General features: G+C 43.6%; 1 protein-coding gene across 2 annotated transcripts in view; it reads right to left on the bottom strand.

Annotated features, from left to right (window-relative positions):
* Nucleotides 1-7,267: 7,267 nt before the first annotated feature.
* The window catches only part of LOC129857429 (VPS10 domain-containing receptor SorCS3-like), a 65,122-nt gene continuing 55,925 nt past the window's right edge, over nt 7,268-16,464 (bottom strand). Inside the window, exons 20-27 of one of the 2 annotated variants that reach the window (XM_055925664.1) lie at nt 15,909-16,042; nt 15,578-15,701; nt 15,174-15,286; nt 14,825-14,956; nt 14,504-14,603; nt 9,840-9,945; nt 9,502-9,662; nt 7,268-8,186 (exon numbers count right to left, since the gene is read on the bottom strand). In XM_055925664.1, the coding sequence (XP_055781639.1) occupies nt 8,122-8,186; nt 9,502-9,662; nt 9,840-9,945; nt 14,504-14,603; nt 14,825-14,956; nt 15,174-15,286; nt 15,578-15,701; nt 15,909-16,042 (935 nt within the window). In that variant the 3' untranslated portion in view covers nt 7,268-8,121. The remainder of the gene's footprint in view (nt 8,187-9,501; nt 9,663-9,839; nt 9,946-14,503; nt 14,604-14,824; nt 14,957-15,173; nt 15,287-15,577; nt 15,702-15,908; nt 16,043-16,464) is intronic. The other variant, XM_055925673.1, reaches the window with a different exon arrangement.

The raw sequence follows: 16,464 nt of genomic DNA, 5'->3' as shown, positions 1-16,464 counted from the left end.
TTTAATATCTGTGTTTTTGCATGTACAGTGCCTTCGGAAATTATTCAGACCCCTTGACTTTTTCCACATATTGTTAGGTTACAACCGTAATCTAAAATGTATTGTTTTTTTCCCCTCTTCAATCTACACACAATATCCCATAATGACAAAGAAAATACAGCATTAAGTGCAAAGGGTTTCCTCAAAAGTTGAGTAATGACAGCACACTGTCATTACTCAAACACACTCCAGCGGGTTTCTAGAAGTGGAGTAGCACCTTGAATGAAAAATATCCCACAACAATAGCTTGCGGCAATATTGTGTTAGCCCCAGTGTGAAATAGTTTATTTTAATTGAGTACAGCATTATGTCCCTGCTACAGAAATGTAGTTGGCGTAAACTTGGAATGAGAAACGTAGGTAGAGTGAGACTCCCAGGGACATGGAAACTGCTTAGCAATGATTTAGATTGGTGTTTGACAACGTGGTTTTGAAATAGTTACACAAAAAAAAGAAAGAGAGAGAAAGAAAGATTAGGGGATGAGTAGAGAATGAAAAATGCACCTGTTCAGAGGCCAAATTGTACTTTAATATCAGGGGTACAAAATCTCACACAAACTTAGATTTCTAGCAAAAAGAGATTACTTCGGGGCCTATGCTGGATAATCGGGAAGTGTGAGTGTCAGTGTGCATGTCTAGCCTTAGCTGGCAGATATAAGGGATATGTGTTCCAGCTAGGACTCAATGTGCAAAACCTTTGGGGATAATAGTAAAACAGAGATTCAGGAAGCTGGGGGGTGTTTGTGTTAGAGGCTGTCGCTGTCACGACTTCGACCGAGGCAGGCTCTCTTTCCCGTTCGGGTGGCGTTCGGCGGTCGTCGTCACCGGCCTATTAGCTGCCACTGATCCTTTTCTCCCCCTCCCTATGTGTTTATTGGGCGCACCTGTTTTGTATGAGGGTTAATTAGTTGGGTTTATTTAATCAGCCGGCATTCACGTTTCTTTGTGCGGGATTGTTTGTATGTAAGTTGGTGTCGGTTTTGTGCTTCATGTTTCTGGACATTATTCATCCCCACGTATCTGGGGTAGTTTATTAGTGTACACCCAGTGTGTTAGTAGGGTGGCCTAGTTTGTCCGTGTTCCATTAAAGAGCATTTGTTTTGCAATTGCTGCTCCTGCGCTTTTTTCTTCACACTCCGACACCCAGGCATTACAGAATCCCGCACCCAACCCTGACCTATGGAGTCAGCAGGAGCAGCGGCCAACCCTCTCCCATCGATGGAGGAACGGGTGCTCCATCATACCACCGTTCTCCACCGTATTGGAACAGCGATGGATTCTATGATGGAGCGAATGGACAGATGGGAGAGGAGTGGTCTCCTCTCTCCGCCTTCGGCTCCTCCAGCCCAGGACTCTCCATCCCTCGGCTCCAGCGCTCTCCGTCTGACACTCCCGAGGGATTATGATGGATCGGCGGCAGGGTGCCAGGGGTTCCTACTCCAACTGGAGCTGTACCTTGCAACCGTAAGACCCACTCCCTCGGGAGCGGAGAGGGTGAGTGTCCTCATATCCTGCCTCACGGGTCGTGCTCTGGAGTGGCCAAACGCAGTCTGGAATGGCCCAGACTCAGCGAAGGAGCACTACCCAGAGTTCATCCGCCGTTTTCGGGCTGTATTTGACCATCCTACAGAGGGCCGAGCGGCGGGAGAACGACTGTTCCACCTTAGGCAGGAGAAGAGGAGCGCCCAGGATTACGCGTTGGAGTTCCGGACCCTGGCTGCAGGATCTGGGTGGAACGACAGGGCCCTTATTGATCACTACCGGTGTAGTCTCCGGGAGGACGTCCGCAGGGAGCTAGCATGTCGGGACACCGCTCTTTCCCTGGATGAGCTGATTGACATGTCTATCCGTCTGGACAATCTGCTGGCTGCCCGCGGGCGTTCTGAGAGGGTCCTGTACGTTCCACCACCCAGTCCCTCCGCTCCTATTCCGATGGATGTGGGAGGGGCTGGGCAGAGGGGTACCGGAGGAGGAGGCTCTCCCTGCACCAGCTGTGATCGGAGAGGACACACGGCCGATCGGTGCTGGGGGGGTCCGTCTGGGAGTCGAGATGGCAGGCGGAACACTTCTCGATCACCCCTGGTGAGTCAGCACCAAACTCACCCAGAACCCCCTGTTAGTCACATGTTTGTCTTGATTTTTTTTCTTAAATTTTTCCCCTCTTCCCAGCATAGGGCGCTAGTCGATTCAGGCGCAGCTGGGAACTTTATGGATCGCGGACTCGCTCTTAGGTTAAGGGTTCCGCTTGTGCCGATAGATTCTCCCTTTCCCGTGCACTCCCTAGATAGCCGGCCATTAGGGTCAGGGGTAGTCAGGGAGACCACGGTTCCCCTGGACATGGTGATGCAGGGGAATCATAAGGAGCGTATTAGCTTTTATATTATTGATTCGCCTGCGTTTCCGGTGGTACTAGGGATTCCCTGGCTGGCCCGGCACAATCCTAAAATTTTGTGGAAACAGGGGGTTCTCCAGGGGTGGTCAAAGGAGTGTTCTGGAAGGTGTTTGGGAGTTTCCATCGGTGCCACGTCAGTGGAAAGTCCAGACCAGGGTTCCACGGTGTACATTCCCCCCGAGTATGCCGATTTGGCAATCGCTTTCAGTAAAAAGAAAGCGACTAAATTACCACCTTATCGACCGGGAAGGGATTGTGCGATAGATCTCCAGGTAGACGCTGCGCTTCCCAAGAGTCACATGTACCCATTGTCCCAAGAGGAGACGGTGGCTATGGAGACATATGTCACTGAGTCTCTGGGACAGGGGTATATTCGGTCCTCCATCTCACCCGCCTCCTCGAGTTTCTTTTTTGTGAAGAAAAAGGAGGGAGGTTTGCGTCCGTGTATTGATTATCGAGGTCTAAATGCCATCACCGTGGGGTTTAGTTACCCACTACCTCTCATTGCTACGGCAATGGAATCATTTCACGGAGCGCAGTTCTTCACAAAATTGGATCTCAGGAGCGCGTATAGTCTGGTGCGTATTCGGAAAGGAGACGAGTGGAAAACCGCATTTAGTACCACATCGGGCCATTATGAGTACTGCATCATGCCATATGGGTGAAAGAATGCTCCAGCCGTTTTCCAATCCTTTGTAGACGATATTCTCAGGGACCTGCACAGGCAGGGAGTGGTTGTTTATATCGATGACATTCTGATCTACTCAGCCACTTACGCCGCGCATGTGTCTCTGGTACGCAAGGTGCTTGGTAGACTGCTGGAGCATGACCTATGTGTCAAGGCTGAGAAGTGTGTGTTCTCCAAACGAGCCGTCTCTTTTCTGGGTTATCGCATTTCCACCTCGGGCGTGGTGGTAGGGAGTGACCGCATTAAGGCCGTGCGTAATTGGCCGACTCCGACCACGGTAAAGGAGGTGCAGCGGTTTTTGGGTTTTGCCAACTACTACCGGAGGTTTATCCGGGGTTTTGGCCAGGTGGCAGCTCCTATTACCTCACTGCTGAAGGGGGGTCCGGTGCGTTTGCAGTGGTCAGCAAAAGCGGACGGAGCTTTCAACAGGTTGAAGGCGCTGTTCACAGATGCGCCCGTGTTGGCACATCCGGATCCCTCTCTAGCATTCATAGTGGAGGTGGACGCGTCCGAGGCTGGGGTAGGTGCCGTGCTATCACAGCGCTCTGGTACGCCACCAAAACTCCACCCCTGTGCTTTCTTCTCGAAGAAACTCAGCCCAGCGGAGCGTAACTATGATGTGGGGGACCGGGAGTTGTTAGCAGTGGTCAGTGCCCTGAAGGTGTGGAGACACTGGCTTGAGGGGGTTAAGCACCCTTTTCTCATCTGGACCGACCACCAGAATCTGGAGTATATTCGGGCAGCTAGGAGACTGAATCGACGTCAAGCAAGGTGGGCCATGTTCTTTACCCGATTCCAGTTTACCTTAACGTATAGACCGGGCTCCCAGAACGTAAAGGCGGATGCACTGTCCCGTTTTTACGACTCGGACGATCGGCCCACCGAACCCACTCCCATCCTTCCCGCCTCTAGGCTGATAGCACCAGTGGTGTGGGAGGTGGACTCAGACATCGAGCGGGCGTTACGGACGGAACCCGCTCCTCCTCAGTGTCCGGTGGGGCGGAAATACGTGCCGCTTGGTGTTCAGGACAAATTGATTCGGTGGGCTCACGTTCTACCCTCCTCAGGTCACCCTGGGGTGAAGAGGACAGTGGGGAGCCTTCGGGGGAGGTATTGGTGGCCTACCTTGGCGAGAGACGTTAAGGTTTATGTTTCCTCCTGTTCGGTATGCGCCCAGAGTAAGGCTCCTAGGCACCTTCCTAGAGGGAAGTTACAACCCCTCCCCGTTCCACAACAGCCTTGGTCGCACCTGTCCGTAGATTTTCTGACCGATCTTCCCCCGTCTCAGGGGAACACTACGGTACTGGTGATTGTGGATCGGTTCTCTAAGTCCTGTCGTCTCCTCCCGTTGCCAGGTATTCCTACAGCCCTACAGACTGCGGAGGCATTATTCACCCACGTCTTCCGGCACTACGGGGTGCCGGAGGACATTGTTTCTGATCGGGGCCCCCAATTCACGCCCCGAGTATGGAGGGCGTTTATGGAGCGTTTGGGGGTCTCGGTCAGCCTTACCTCCGGTTATCACCCTGAGAGTAATGGGCAGGTGGAGAGAGTGAACCAGGAGGTGGGTAGGTTTCTGCGGTCGTATTGCCAGGACCGGCCAGGGGAGTGGGCGAGATACATTCCCTGGGCCGAAATGGCCCAGAACTCACTACGCCACTCCTCTACTAACGTGTCCCCCTTTCAGTGTGTATTGGGGTACCAGCCGGTCCTGGCACCATGGCATCCGAGCCAGACCGAGGCTCCTGCGGTGGAGGAATGGGTGCAGCGCTCCAAGGAGACATGGAGAGCCGTCCAGGAATCACTTCAACAAGCTAGTGGACGTCAGAAGAGGAGTGCTGACCGCCACCGCAGTGAGGCCCCCGTGTTGTACCGGGGGACAGGGTCTGGCTCTCGACCCGAAACCTGCCCCTCCGCTTGCCCTGCCGGAAGCTGGGTCCGCAGTGTGTAGGGCCCTTCAAAGTCCTGAGGAGAATAAACGAGGTGTGTTATCGATTACAACCTATTATCGTATTAACCCCTCGTTTCATGTGTCTCTCCTCAGGCCAGTGGTAGCTGGTCCCCTGCAGGACGGTGAGGTACCGGAGGTTCCTCCTCCCCCTCTGGACATCGAGGGGACCCCGGCGTACAAGATACGGGCCATTCTGGACTCGAGACGCCGGGTGAGGGGCCTGCAGTACCTCGTGGACTGGGAGGGGTACGGTCCGGAGGAGAGGTGCTGGGTACCGGTGGGGGATATTTTGGATCCGTCTATGCTGAGGGATTTCCATCGACTCCATCCGGATCGCCCTGCACCTCGTCCTCCGGGTCGACCTCGAGGCCGGTGTCGGCGCGCTGCGGGAGCCGCGCGTCAGAGGGGGGTACTGTCACAACTTCGACCGAGGCAGGCTCTCTTTCCCGTTCGGGTGGCGTTCGGCGGTCGTCTTCACCGGCCTATTAGCTGCCACTGATCCTTTTCTCCCCCTCCCTATGTGTTTATTGGGCGCACCTGTTTTGTATGAGGGTTAATTAGTTGGGTTTATTTAATCAGCCGGCATTCACGTTTCTTTGTGCGGGATTGTTTGTATGTAAGTTGGTGTCGGTTTTGTGCTTCATGTTTCTGGACATTATTCATTCCCCACGTATCTGGGGTAGTTTATTAGTGTACACCCAGTGTGTTAGTAGGGTGGCCTAGTTTGTCCGTGTTCCATTAAAGAGCATTTGTTTTGCAATTGCTGCTCCTGCGCTTTTTTCTTCACACTCCGACACCCAGGCATTACAGTCGCGATGACAGTACAGACAACTCCTCTGACAGAGTGGACATACATATAGAAATAGCTTTGTTTGTCTATGGCAAACAATTATTACAAGGTAGACTATCACTGAACCATGGTGAATAACACACTGTTAAAATGAGTTGCTTTGTAAGACCAAAACTAGTGGCAACTGAACTGCCAACAACTGAATGAGACGAAACCGTAACTGTGGTAGATTATTGAAACACATCATCTTGAGATGTTTTGAAACATTACACCGTGTGTTGTAACACCACTTAATCAAGTATTTTGCAAAACCTTGCCAGAGACTGGGAATACTAACAAAAAAGGTTGAAACCCTATTATGATGTTTTGAATCCTGTCTAGTACAGAATTAGAGCCCCTTTTCTGAAGTGTCTTAATGCTTAACATTGTTCTATGTATTTTATAATTTGCCATTAAATAACATTTTGGCAGGCATTGTCAAGTACAGTGTTCAAACCACCAGCAGTAACTGGTGGTTGAATTGCAAGAACTGAGGGTTCTGCACTTGCCTCTGCCATTGGTTCCAGAGTAGCACAGCAGTCTAAGGCACTGCATCTCAGTGCTAGAGTTGTCACTACAGACACCTTGGTTTGAATCCAGGCTGTATAACAACTGGCCGTGATTGGGAGTCCCATAGGGCGGCGCACAATTGGCCGGTGTAGGCCATCATTGTAAATAATAATTTGTTTTTACGTAACTGACTTGCCTAGTTAAATAAAGGTAATCAGGTTAGTGATGGAGTCCAGGTGTGCGTAATGAGGGTTGCCAAGTGTGCATGATGATGGGTTGCCAGGACCTGCAATGTCGAGCGCCGGAGAGGGGGGACATTTTTTACATCAAAATAAAGCATTATAAAAAATAAAGGTGGAATTCCACAAAAAGTATTCTCCATAGGCCCTTAAAGTATCACCAATCAATATGTAGGTTAAAAACCATTTGCACTTCTAATTAATTGATTGTATGAAAAACTGTTTTATGTTGTTGTTTGTCTTGATGCCGCCTTTTACATCCACTGAAACCCCTAAAAGCAACAATATTCAGGTTGAATAACCACTTTGGGTTACTCAGACTATTACATTTCTGTTTTAAAACACATTCTGTGTATTAAAACATTTACATTGGGTTTACATTCAAACATCCTCCAGACACCAGATCTCAGCTTACTCAGTAGGTGCATTACTTTTCATGGTTTCATTACACAATCATGGTGTTTTAAGACTTTCTGTTTTTACAGTATGGTCATCAATTATCAGAATCCGTGCTTATGGAAAGCATAAAGCTTGGAACTCAAGGTTAGTTACCTTGAAATACTTGTTTACATCTCCATCAATACAATGTGTACATGTAAAAACCAACAACATAGGCCTACTTTCATAGAAAAATACATTTATTTTGAACAATTACATTTCATTTTGTTTACAGTAAGAACTATGGGGTAAAAACTTAAATATTAGCTTAGCTAACAAAATGAACAATACAGTATAGCTCATGCACTACAATGTTAAGCAACTTTTGCTCAATCTTCAACAAGACAATCCGATAAATGGTTTAAAACTTTTACTAATATTAAAATCACCATGATCAACACTTGTTTACCTCATCATATTATCTTATATGTTACTGTTAAAAAAGTGAATTATGACATGCTAGAAAAAGTGAGCAATATTATTGTATTAGCAGTAGACAAACTCTGTTCAGTGTGCCAAGATTCTAGAATGGACAATCTAATAGAAAATGTTGGCATACATGCTTTTCATCCACCTGTACACCTTTTAACAGCCTCAATTATAGTCTAGAGATTGTTTCCCAAGTAGCCACACTAATTTGTAGTATGCCTTTATGTGTTATTATTTACATTCCACCTCCCTTGTGTAATAGTACAGTCGATACAGTTGTCATTATCAAATGTACATCTGTAAGATAATCATGTTGCGTTAAAGTATTCATTAGCAATGCTATCTGGCACTGAAGAAGACAATTACTCTTTCAACAATGGCATGTTCTTATTTCTGACATTCACAGATGTCATATTACGCTTCCTCAATACTCAAGTAAAGTATATGCACCAAATGTATTCTCCCGCTATATAGATTTCTAAAGTATTGTGAAACACATATTAATTAGCAATTCTCAGCGACCAAAGTATATGGTGAAAACAAAGCTTTTAAAATTGGTACATTGAAACACCACAACCTGTACTTACAGTATTCAGAATCTCATTTCTTAGACATTAGTACAAGTAGGAAACTCTCTTGTGATCACTCTCTCCCCAGTTCTTCCATTTTCTCCTGGTGATAGAATATATAAACACAGGTATAATTATTATGAATAGTGCCCCCAAAGACACTATTGTCTCCAACACCCCAATAAAGCAAATTACCCCAGTTGGTATCATTTGAATGGTTTGATGTTGGCAGCACTTTGAGGACCTGTGTGTCGACCTACCAACTAAACTAGCATAGGAACCACTGCAGGCATCAGAGTAATCATGGAATCTTAACAGACACACAACGGCCATATTATTGAATCTAATTGTACAAGTTAAAGCTCCCATATTGCTCTGCCCATTGAGAATAAATAGTTAGGACGCAGCAGAAGAGAAATCTATCTGTCTCAGATCACTAAGGTCTGCTGGAGGAGAGACCTGCCGTGAGATGAAGATTGTCCAAAGTGCTGACCTCTCAAAAAGCCTTCCGCCCACATGTCTATCAGGACCACTGCAGTGGCACTGTTGTCAAAAACAGTCAGCAGTCCCCCTGATTTAACAACCCAATGGTTTCCCTATGTTGACCTTTATGCTTTATGCACACACGTACACATGGATTTTGTACTGTATATATGTGGTGATGGTGGAGTAGGGGCCTGAGGGCACACAGTGTGTTGTGAAATCTGTGAATGTATTGTAATGTTTAAAAAATGGTATAAACTGCCTTAATTTTGCTGGGGATCCATATTAAAAACAAATACTTACAGGAGCTTATGGTAAAAAAAATATTAAATACAAAGGCACTTAAGGGTTTGTCAAGTACAATACAGTAGGTCTACACCGTGAAACTTTCTGTATCTTGAAATGGCTAATCATAATGCATGACACTGAATATTGATACAATGCTTTCCGTTGCAATCAATAATTCTGTCAGAACTCAATATCTGACATAAACCTATTCTGATAGACGATAAGGTGCCGTGTCGTTTTTATTGCAGCTCGCTTGACGCATTAGCTATCTCTTTGAAAATATGTGAGTTAACTGACTAGCTAGCAGTTTGTGGCTTTTAAACTTGCTGTCCTAGCAATGATGAAAACATATTGCAAAGTTTCAATTATACTTTTTATACGTTTTAACCAATGTATTTAGTGTGATTATTTATTGAAATGGCAAATTAACTTGATGTCTATTACGACATTTTACAATATAACTATTTCCCATATGTTACAGCGCACAACAGAGATTTGTCTTCTGCTGTGTGTGGACAGATGATTTACATAGGCTACGGCATTTGATGATTTTCATGGGAGCTTGGCTCTGGCTCATGGGAGCTTGGCTTGGCTCTAGGTCCATTAGGCAAGTCCGCCACTTTTCTATACGGTAAAGTCTAACTTACCTCTGGTCCTGGCCTCCAGTTCTTTCTCCGTAAGTTCCTTCTCTGAGGGGAACTCACTGTGCTTCATCTTTGACATGGCGTTGTTCTGCCCAACCGTACCAATCCTCTCCGGCTCCTTTTCCTGGTTCTCCTCAGCCTGGACATGGATCCAAGGGATTTTCCTAACAAGCCAGACACCACTCTAATGACGTCATGTGAACTTAACCTGCAGTTCTGTAACAACTTCACGTCTTAGTTGATAGTTAAGAGTATAATGTAGCTTTTGAATGCCACTAAGACAAAATAAGAAAAAATTGGTTGTCTATTACCAACCAATCAATATTATTACGAAAACATACCTTTTGAACTTGAAGATGAAGAATGCAACTAAACCAACAAACGCCACAGACAGCAACATCAGCATGGCTGAGCTACTGTGAATTGGGTTGGAATCAACCAGAGGTGCTGGGGAAATACAGAGACAGAACAAGACTTTAGCCTACAGATTTCTGCTTTAGCCAATTCTTTTGTTGATATCATTAATTTAACCTGTTGGGGATGGGGGCGCTGTTTAGACTATTTATGCTAATTTGGCTAATTTTTTAAACGGCTTCCCACAAAATCCTTGATCGTACAATATGCATATTATTATTATTATTGGATAGAAAACAGTCTATAGTTTCTATAGGAGTTGAAATTTTGTCTCTAAGTGGAACAGAGCCCATTCTACAGCAATTTCCCTGACATGGAGTCAGATTTGAGAAATGTTGGCCACTTTTCTGAAGTCAGTTAAAAGGGCACTGTCGTTGCTATGACTATACGGACACTTCTTACGTCTTCCCCTGGATGCCTTTACGTGATGACGATTCCAACGGGGTCGATTGCGCGTTCACAGGCCCTACAAATGAAAAAAACCTTTAGCTAGCAAGTCTTTTCTTGCTGCGTAACGCGCGTGGAAGACACCGACCCTCTCCTGTTCCAAGCGTTAGTTTAGCCTGTTATATTTCTCCGGTCATCTTTTCACTCGTTATAGGAGTTACAAACATCATAAAGTAGTTAATTTAAAGCGTTTTATAGCAATTTATATCCGTTTAGTGCGATTTTGGGACATTTATTTTTGCAACGATGTGAAAAGTTGGGCACGCTTTTCAGTTCATCCCGAACGCAGTTGACATTTCCACATGGCAAGAGGACAGCTTTCCACCAAAAGACGATTTCTCCCAAGAAAGGATCCTTTGCCCAAGATACTGATGGAAGAACAGCTCAAGGTAGGACATTTTTATTATGATAAATCGTGTTTCTGTCGAAACATTTTAGTGGCTTAGGACGCCATGTTTTTTGACGTAGCTTCGCTTGGCGCAAACTGTATTGAAAAGTAAGGATAAATTAAAAAATGTAATAACGCAATTGTATTAAGAATTAAATTGTCTATCAATCCCTGTCCACCCTATATTTTTTAGTCACGTTTATGAGTATTTATGTATAAGAGTAGATCACTGTCTAAGTGGCGCAAGGACAAATTCTGACCAGCTGAGTTACATTTCACATTGTCTAACCATGATTTTGGTGGCTAAATATAAACATTTTCGATCAAACTGTATATGCATGTTGTAATGTGATGTTACAGGAGTGTCATCGGAAGAATTCTGAGAAGGTTAGTGAAAAAATTAATATCTTTTGGCGATGTTGACTTTTATCGCTCACTTTGGCTAGAATCAATGCTGGGCTGCTAATTGCTATGTGCTAAGCTAATATAACGATTTATTGTGTTTTCGCTGTAAGACACTTAGAAAATCTGAAATATTGTCTGTATTCACAGGATCTGTGTCTTTCGATTCGTGTATGCTGTGTATTTTTACGAAATGTTTGATGATTAGTAGTTAGGTAAACACGTTGCTCATTGTAATTATTCTAGTCCATTTGTGATGGTGGGTGCAATTGTAAACTATGCCATCTACCTGAAATATGCACTTTTTTCTAACAAAACCTATCCCATACCATAAATATGTTATCAGACTGTCATCTAATGAGTTTTTTTGTTGGTTAGGGGCTATAAATATCTTAGTTTAGCCGAATTGGTGATGGCTACTGGTGTTGGTGGACAAATAAAAGATGGTGGATTATGCTAATGTGTTTTTAGGTAATAGATGTACATCTTTACATATTGTGTCTTCCCTGTAAAACATTTTAAAAATGTTGAAATGTTGACTGGATTCACAAGATCTGTGTCTTTCATTAGCTGTATTGGACTTTAACCTGTTGGGGATGGGGGCGCTGTTTAGACTATTTATGCTAATGTGGCTAATTTTTTAAACGGCTTCCCACAAAATCCTTGATCGTACAATATGCATATTATTATTATTATTGGATAGAAAACAGTCTATAGTTTCTATAGGAGTTGAAATTTTGTCTCTAAGTGGAACAGAGCCCATTCTACAGCAATTTCCCTGACATGGAGTCAGATTTGAGAAACGTTGGCCACTTTTCTGAAGTCATTTAAACGGGCACTGTCGTTGCTATGACTATACGGACACTTCTTACGTCTTCCCCTGGATGCCTTTACGTGATGACGATTCCAACGGGCTCGATTGCTCGTTCACAGGCCCTACAAATGAAAAAAACCTTTAGCTAGCAAGTCTTTTCTTGCTGCGTAACGCGCGTGGAAGACACCGACCCTCTCCTGTTCCAAGCGTTAGTTTAGCCTGTTATATTTCTCCGGTCATCTTTTCACTCGTTATAGGAGTTACAAACATCACAAAGTAGTTAATTTAAAGCGTTTTATAGCAATTTATATCCGTTTAGTGCGATTTTGGGACATTTATTTTTGCAACGATGTGAAAAGTTGGTCACGCTTTTCAGTTCATCCCGAACGTAGTTGACATTTCCACATGGCAAGAGGACAGCTTTCCACCAAAAGACGATTTCTCCCAAGAAAGGATCCTTTGCCCAAGATACTGATGGAAGAACAGCTCAAGGTAGGACATTTTTATTATGATAAATCGTGTTTCTGTCGAAACATTTTAGTGGCTTAGGACGCCATGTTTTTTGACGTAGCTTCGCTTGGCGCAAACTGTATTGAAAAGTAAGGATAAATTAAAAAATGTAATAACGCAATTGTATTAAGAATTAAATTGTCTATCAATCCCTGTCCACCCTATATTTTTTAGTCACGTTTATGAGTATTTATGTATAAGAGTAGATCACTGTCTAAGTGGCGCAAGGACGTTTTCTTTACCAGCTTGTCTACATTTCACATTGTCTAACCATGATTTTGGTGGCTAAATATAAACATTTTCGATCAAACTGTATATGCATGTTGTAATGTGATGTTACAGGAGTGTCATCGGAAGAATTCTGAGAAGGTTAGTGAAAAAATTAATATCTTTTGGCGATGTTGACTTTTATCGCTCACTTTGGCTAGAATCAATGCTGGGCTGCTAATTGCTATGTGCTAAGCTAATATAACGATTTATTGTGTTTTCGCTGTAAGACACTTAGAAAATCTGAAATATTGTCTGTATTCACAGGATCTGTGTCTTTCGATTCGTGTATGCTGTGTATTTTTACGAAATGTTTGATGATTAGTAGTTAGGTAAACACGTTGCTCATTGTAATTATTCTAGTCCATTTGTGATGGTGGGTGCAATTGTAAACTATGCCATCTACCTGAAATATGCACTTTTTTCTAACAAAACCTATCCCATACCATAAATATGTTATCAGACTGTCATCTAATGAGTTTTTTTGTTGGTTAGAGGCTATAAATATCTTAGTTTAGCCGAATTGGTGATGGCTACTGGTGTTGGTGGACAAATAAAAGATGGTGGAATATGCTAATGTGTTTTTAGGTAATAGATGTACATCTTTACATATTGTGTCTTCCCTGTAAAACATTTTAAAAATCGGAAATGTTGACTGGATTCATAAGATCTGTGTCTTTCATTAGCTGTATTGGACTTTAATGTGTGAAAGTTAAATATTTAAAAAAAATATTTTTTTTGAATTTCGCGGCACTGGTTTTTCAGTGGGGGGGGGGGGGGAGTGCCGCTAGCGGCACGCTGATCCTAGACAGGTTAATGTGTGAAAGTTAAATATTTTAAAAAAATATTTTTTTTGAATTTCGCGGCACTGGTTTTTCAGTGGGGGGGGGGGGGGGTGTGCCGCTAGCGCCACGCTGATCCTAGACAGGTTAATGTAGTTATGTCTTTGTTACTCTTGTCTATAACTTTTCTGTACTTTCTCATGTACTTTATGTTTTGTGCTGACCAAGAAGAGTAGCTGCTGCATGAGTTACAGCTAATGGGGATCCTAATAAACTAAACTAAACCAACCATGCCAAACAAGAGTTGGTAAAAGCAGAAACAATTTCAATGGGAGAAAACAAGGGAAGAAACCAGCAATCATTCGCTTTTATTCACTTAGCAGGTGTCCATTAGGTCTGAGTGAGCATCTGTCATGTTTCATTTTAAGAAGGGCCTCCATCCATGAGGTCCCACTCTTTCTCCCTATGCCTCTGAAAGGTTTGCCCTTAGTCATGGCTTTAAGTGCTGAGGCATATTATTCAGAGTATGTATTAACCCACCCCCAAACCATCTTTCTCTCTTCCAAGAGGAGACCAGTGAAGTCGTTGACCTTTCTACAGCAGTTTAAAGGCATCTCAGACCTTTCCATGCAGACACAATTTAAGACACATCAGTAACTGAATGAAAAGGGTAAAGTCATGTGGGGTTGATTGACAAGTTGTGGTGATATGCTAATATTCAACTGACCCTGTTGACTTCCAAGGTGCATACTAAATGTATCTGTTGTTAAAAGTATCATTGATTGCATGACTATAAGACAATCTACTGTAATAAGCTAGTTATAAAAGAGATCCAAGGAAGAATATCTATCAATGTCTGCTGTTGACATCAGGTGGTGAATTGAGTGTCAGTACAGTGTTTATTATAGTATTTAGAATTGTTTATGCATTGTTATTTAGCACTTTATACTGTGAAAGAGTCAAAGAAAAACTGCAACTTACCTGAAGTTAGCTGTGTGATGTAAACAATTATTTGAGTGTCAGGTTTCAACTCAAACTGGATCAATCCTTGGTTCAGGGCATTTATAAGAATGTCTGATATCTGTTTCACAAAATTGAAAAAGGACATGCCACCCCAAAATTTGCATTTGCAAAGATTATTCTTTCAAATTTGAAGAAAAACTGATGATAACATTATCTTGGAAAACCAATTAAATCAGTTAAACCCCATTGGTGATACAAATGTGCATTTTTTTTGTAGATTAATTACAAGATAAGAAGTTCTAGAAGATTTCCTAAAGCACAAACAAAAAATATGCTTACACTCACTAAGTCCTCTTCGTTCCCTTTCCCATGTTCAGACAACGGAGTCTCAGGCAGGATAAATAGTTCTGCTGTTGTTGGAACACCTGGAAACAACGATACCAACAGCTGCTCTTCTGGAAACCCAGACACCTGTAACAGCAGTCTTCCAGTCAAACATGCCCACTGCTACCGTGGGAAAACACATGATAATACACATCTATGTTAACTTTACTTCCTTACAATGTCACATTGAATTAAGGAGGGTTATCCTCATCATGTCTCATGTTTTGAAAGAGTTAAGATCATAAAAGCCTTTGCGTGACAACCACATGACGACTGTTGTCCCAGAGGGAACTCATTCCTATACCTGTGACACAGCTGTCCTCACCACGCGGCCCACATCCTCTTTCCACTCAGGGATGTCAGGGTTGTGCTCGTCCAAAGTCGGAGAGAATGATAACAGCAGGGAATTGAAGAACTCTGCGAAACATGGAGAGTGATTCCATGAACCCTCTACCACAAAGCTTTGCCGTGTGGCAACATACCATTAAGAATCCTTCAGTTTGCTGGAATTGCTTATAACCTAACATGAATTTACAATTTACTCTTGTTTCTCATGACATAGAGGTGAGTAGAAAGGAGCAGAGGTGACGTCCACATTTTCACTAACAAGGCAGTGTTAACATGGATATAGAAGATGTGTGATTAAAACAAGTTGCGTACCTATGTTACATTCATATTTAAGCCTTCGAAGGAGTCCTTTCCACTCACCTTTAACAATGATGACCTTGGTATCCTGCAGTATGTTGCACCCAGAAGACACCTGGACAATGACCCTGTTCATGCCCTCCTTCTGAAACGTGTACGCGATGCTTCCACCCAAGGTTATTAAGGACTGGGTTTTGCAAGACAAAGCAAATGGCATAGAAAACCTCACAACCTTGCCTTTTGCAGCACACATGGAATACACAAAGGACCAAAACAACTTGCTGCGAATAAACAATTTAAATCTACAATATAACAAGGTACCTGAACTAGGCAAGGTGTAGCACCCACACAGATACAGCAGGAATGGTCAGTGTATTGGGAGAAGGACTCTCACCTCAGAGCTGTTTTCAAACCACCAGAAAAAGGTTAGTGTTCTTTGGTGGACGGGCCAGACCACAGCAGTTAGGTTGACTTCCTTCTTCCTGATGGCCACAATAGGAGCTGAGAGATACACACGCTCCACTGGGCCTGAGACACACAAGAGAACCACATTGGCCAATACAAACCAAATGCAGTCATTTTGGGAACAGTAAATTTGTTAATTTACAAATCCAACAATCCAAAAGCTTCATAAGCACTTAACATGCATTGTTGTTGTAGGTCAATCTATAGTTCTTGACGTATGATCATCTGTAATCTATGCTGGTGTCAATGGCTTACATGATTCATATAATGCTAAATTCACAATCGACAAGAATATAAAATGTATAAATACATATCAACTGAAAGTCAAGTTTCATCAGTCCCTTGTTCATGTCAACACCAAGTTATCCAAAATAGCACCTTATTCCCTATTTAGTGCACCATTGACCAATGACGACAGGGCTCAAAAGTGCTTAGGCAGGGAAAATCATCAAACCACATGAGACATAAGGGAGCCAGTGTTTCTT

This window comes from Salvelinus fontinalis, chromosome 1, assembly GCF_029448725.1.
Source record: "Salvelinus fontinalis isolate EN_2023a chromosome 1, ASM2944872v1, whole genome shotgun sequence".
NCBI lineage: Eukaryota > Metazoa > Chordata > Actinopteri > Salmoniformes > Salmonidae > Salvelinus > Salvelinus fontinalis.
This window is presented reverse-complemented; position numbering and strand designations above follow the sequence as displayed.